Below are 4,569 nucleotides of genomic sequence, written 5' to 3'. Positions count from 1 at the left end.
TGATCGCGACGAAGTGCGTTAGAACAGCCCAGCATTGGGCAACGAAAGCCAATTCAAGGTCCTGCTGCATATTTTGGAAATGCTCCTGAGCTCGATAAACGACAACTGAAGCGATCCAAACAGGGAAAATGTCGAACAAAATGAGAAATGAGCTGAGCGCCAATGACAGAAGCATAAGACGTCGCCTGATTGAAGTGGAGTAAATAATACCAACAACACAACACAGATCAATTATGTGAACAACCAATGAAAGAACAAGAATCCAAGAAGAAGGACACCACGTGGTTTGAATGATCGTCCATATATCTGAGGAGCTGACGAGGAGACACGCTGTGACCAAATAATAAAAAGTTGTAACGTTTTCAAATGTCAGAGTCAACCGGCTGACTCGAAGAGTCTCTCTTAATGTCGGAGGTTTCGCCGTTTTTTTTGGCAGAACGCGCCGTAGGATGGAACTGCGTGGGCCAGATTGCTCATTTTGACTCCCAGTTGGTGTCATTGAAGGGCTGCTGGTGTCCTCCTTTATCTGCTTGATATCTAAGGAGGATGAGGTTCTTGGGGCAAGGGCATCCACGACGCCACGCATGAGAGATTCAATCTCATCTTCGTCAGAATACTGATTCGCCATAAAAAAAATTACAGGCCGCCGCCAAATCTCCACACTTGTGGAAGCCTGCTGGTGTGGCGCACGGCGCTGGGTCGTTAATCTACCGATGTCTGGTTGAACCAATATTTTATTTTTGCACCATGAATTTGAGGGTGTATTTTCTAATATTATTGTTGCAAAGCAATTTCCATTTTACCCAGATCGCCCATGAAATAGAATGCTTTCGCCCTTCTTTGTATCAGTCTTTATAGCTGGAACTCTCGCTCAAACCCCCCCTGCAGACTACGACAGAGGGGTAAGATGGGAAGTGCACTGCCCTGGCATAATTTTTTTGTTAATCAGCCACTTCAAGAGCTGACTCAGTTCCGCCAACAAGTAGAAAAGATTGAAACACGACTCATGAAAGCCTATTTCTCCCTTTAGCATCGGTTCACGGTTAATGGCCAACTATGCGCTGCGGCCTTTGTTCAAAATTATCAAACGTTGGTCAATAGTATTGTGTTTTTGTCCACACTTTGCTTTCAACTTGCGACAGCTACACAGACTGCACAGACGCTCCAAACCCAGATGGTGTTAGTGGGAAGGAGTGGTGCTACCTTGAGGTGCAACTTCTTGGAAAGGGTGGGCGGTTAAAGCAGCCCCATTCTTTATTACCCTTGTCGTTATTTTAGGGGCGCAGAATTGGGGCTACTGCACTCCCGTCATTGATTATAATCTGATTCGAGCCAAAGTAGGCTTGGGCAAGTGGAGCCGTCTGTGATTCAAATATCAGGCCAACGAAGCCTTTCAAGCCAAAGCGAATGAAGTAGAAAAGGTGCCGTCACGGACACCACTTCCGCCAATCCTTAAAAAAATCCCTGCCAGATGGTTGAGCGACTCGACGGGGAGCGAAACCGCTTGGAGGATATTCTCAAGAGATACAATACAGTACGTTTGTCAATAATAATCCTATTGCATTTCACTGGATAGACTTGCGGAGCACAACACGATGCTGTCGGGGCTCGACTAGGAAAGATTGAATCATTGATTCAGAAGGCGGACCATTGTGTCACAAAAATTGAAGAAACAACAGCGAAAATAGTTAGCATGAAGGAAACGATAGCGATTGTCCAAGAACAGATAGATAGCCAAAAGGAAGCAGCTGACAAAGCACCGGAGAATTGTGCCACGGTTCCTGGATATGAGGATGATCCTTTCCCCGACGGACTCCGCGGTTCGTATTACAAAAACCCATTTTTCCGCGGAAATCCATTATACCGCAATGATGAAAATATCGATTTTCAATGGACCGGGAAGGATCCGCTTGAAGGAATTCCCAATGAGGGTAGGGAATTTGCGATGCAGAATCCTCGATCTTTGCCGGTAGGGTTCGCAATTCGTTGGGATGGCTACGTCAAAGGTAAACAGTCCTCCTTCATCCTTGTGGTAGCTGCGTGTTTCTTTAGCGCCGTTTACCTCCGAGTATATTTTCATAGTTGAGGCCGATTGCGGTGCCAGAATATTCCTTAACGGCCAACCCATCGTCGCTGACCGAATGCCCCCACCCTCGTCTAAGGATGCTACTGGTGAAAAGGAGGTGTTATTGCTTCCTCCCTCTGAGCACGACGGACCAAAATCGGTTGAATCAGCACCAGTTGTCTTGAATGGCGGCGAAAAAAATCGCATTAGGTGAGACAAGAGAAGGATTGTTAAATCAGCGGGTTTTGCCTTAGGGTTGAAATGATCCATTCAAATCACTTGCGGTGGAGTGATCCTAGTAAGTCTTGTAGGAGCAAGATGAAAAGAGATCACTGATTGAATACAGACGATGCTTCCATCAAGCTACAATGGAGAATGCCAGGAGCTAAAAATCAAGTGATACCGAAGAACTATTTCTTCCAATCAAACTCGAAATCACCTTTGAAGATCTCTGGGTAACGGCAGATCAATGGTGAGCATCTCTACTCTTCATTATACCAGACTAGACCCAAATTACTACGAAATTTCGTTTCTGTATGATGGTGAATACGCTCATAAAGGTAAACGAATTTCTTGTTCCTAACAATTGAGTTTCCTGATTAGGGAGCAAGAATCATTTTTCTTGCTGATCTTCCCTTGCTTTATTTGTAAGATGAGCTGAGAGAGTTCGTTGCAATTACTGTTTCTCAGTGGGGCAAAAACTATTCGAACCCAGCAAATCCCAACACAGACTCGGCTTCAATTCGATGTCAATATTCCTGCCATCCTGTATCTTGCAGCGCCGATTGTAAGGTTGCTCACTGCGAGTCGTCTACCGAATCGTTTTTTTCCAGGGTGTTGCGAACCCTTTCAGTCCATGCGACGGAGCTTTTAAGGAGACGGGAGACATCATTTCAATCTATGAAGCTGAATCAAGAACTGCACGGTGAGACCGTCGAAGAATTACTCTGAGTCTTTAACCTTTTTTTCGATGGCAGAGCGAAAACTAGCCACGCATTTGACCATATACAAAACTGAAATATTGAAGCCGAAGTTATATACGGTCAATTTGCTGAAACCTAAGACGCCATTTGTTGCATTCTTAATGCCACGCAAAGACGCCGAAGGAGCTTGTGGCGGAACCCCTATTCATCTATCAAAACCAAACTCCGTTGCTTATGAGTCTTGCGAAGCGTCGTCATTCAAGACGTCGGAATTTGGATGCCAATATGGGTAACCATGACGAGAGCGCGTATAGCAGACTACGTCTTTCAGATTGAGTGGACGTAATATAGATCAACCCACTGGGTACGACCTCCACTTGAAAGGACATTTTTGTAGCTTCAAATGCTCAGAACCTGGAAATCAAAGGGTGGAAATGGAGTCGGGGAATAGTAAGACACTTTGAAGCAAACGCGTTCATTGTGGTTCACCCTATTCAGTATAATAGTTCGCTTCAAGTCTCCGGTTCAGATCACAGAACTCAAAGTGAAACCATTAGACGACCCAGTAACATGGCCAGCGGAAATCACCTTGTCGTTCTCAGAAGAAAGCGAGGAAGGGAACAAACAGGTAGTTTATCGCAACTCCCACTGATCAACATTCCCAACTCAACACAGACGTTTACAATACTGCACTCAAACAACATGGATCGACTAACATACCCAGTGGTAAGAACAGTGAAGGTTCCACAAGAAACTTCCTCCCGTTAGTCTCCCCAAGTCACGAAATACGTGAAGATTCTGGTCACCAAGATGTATGTCAACGGAGAAGATACTGGAGGGTAGGACTGGCATTCATGGTGATTCCATTCAGCATTGCACCGGCAGGTCTTTCGAGTTGCACGGAACTGTTTGTCGACAAGAAGAAACAGAGACAACGACGGTGGCTCCAATTGGCAACGCACCTGGTGGGGGAAAATCCAAGACACCGCCGACGGAACTGGTCAGCCAAACTGAAGACTTGCTGATCTAAGTTTCATCTTTTGCGTTAGGTCATGATCGAAGACTGCGGTCAAACCGTTGATGATTTGTCTGCTGCACACCCAATGGAGTCTGGAAAGAGGCTCACGATTGCTTGCCCAACTCAGTGTCTGAAACCACGCCATTCTGGAGGTTCAGCTCCTGCATTCATCCTGTCTAAAGCTTCTATTGGGGAAAAACGGAGAAAAAGAAGTAGTTGTAGACACCGCTCCAGAAACACCTCAAGCAAAAGTCTTCGGAAGCGGAGAGTACGCGCCGGAGTCGGAAGTGTGCGCCGCAGCGATCCACTCCGGCGCATGCACGTCTCCGAGCGATCTTCCATGCCACGTCACGGTTGAGATGATCAAGGGGAAACCGACTTTTAAGGGTGAGAATGGCACCTTATCCGTTCTATTGCACTGGGGCACTTAGGAGAAACTCGAAATGGAGTCAAGAGTGAACCGCATGGACCCTCTGAAATCTCAATCGTTTTCACTCCAGCTGCCGCCCTACCTCCTCCAGAGGTAGTCCGCTTCCAAAGAGTGTGCGACGCCACAAATCTTT

The 4,569-nt window shown here is 46.2% G+C and overlaps 1 protein-coding gene across 1 annotated transcript; it reads left to right on the top strand.

Annotated features, from left to right (window-relative positions):
- Window positions 1-824: 824 nt before the first annotated feature.
- Window positions 825-3,281, top strand: LOC129617260 (uncharacterized). Its single transcript, XM_055532588.1, has 6 exons — window positions 825-902; window positions 1,577-2,006; window positions 2,083-2,275; window positions 2,513-2,625; window positions 2,718-2,990; window positions 3,043-3,281. The coding sequence occupies exons 1-6, from the start codon at window positions 825-827 to the stop codon at window positions 3,279-3,281; spliced, it is 1,326 nt and encodes a 441-aa protein (XP_055388563.1).
- Window positions 3,282-4,569: the final 1,288 nt, after the last annotated feature.

Source organism: Condylostylus longicornis, unplaced genomic scaffold (assembly GCF_029603195.1).
Source record: "Condylostylus longicornis isolate FDR11 unplaced genomic scaffold, ASM2960319v2 ptg000467l, whole genome shotgun sequence".
Lineage (NCBI taxonomy): Eukaryota > Metazoa > Arthropoda > Insecta > Diptera > Dolichopodidae > Condylostylus > Condylostylus longicornis.
The sequence above is the reverse complement of the archived record's forward strand: the minus strand, read 5'-3'. Positions and strand labels throughout refer to the sequence as shown.

Coding starts and splice junctions, on each gene's coding strand:
- LOC129617260 (XM_055532588.1), top strand. CDS start 825: ATGCTTTCGCCCTTCTTTGTATCAGTCTTTATAGCTGGAACTCTCGCT. Junction 903..1,576: donor CTGCAGACTACGACAGAGGG/GTAAGATGGGAA, acceptor TTCACTGGATAG/ACTTGCGGAGCACAACACGA. Junction 2,007..2,082: donor TTGGGATGGCTACGTCAAAG/GTAAACAGTCCT, acceptor ATATTTTCATAG/TTGAGGCCGATTGCGGTGCC.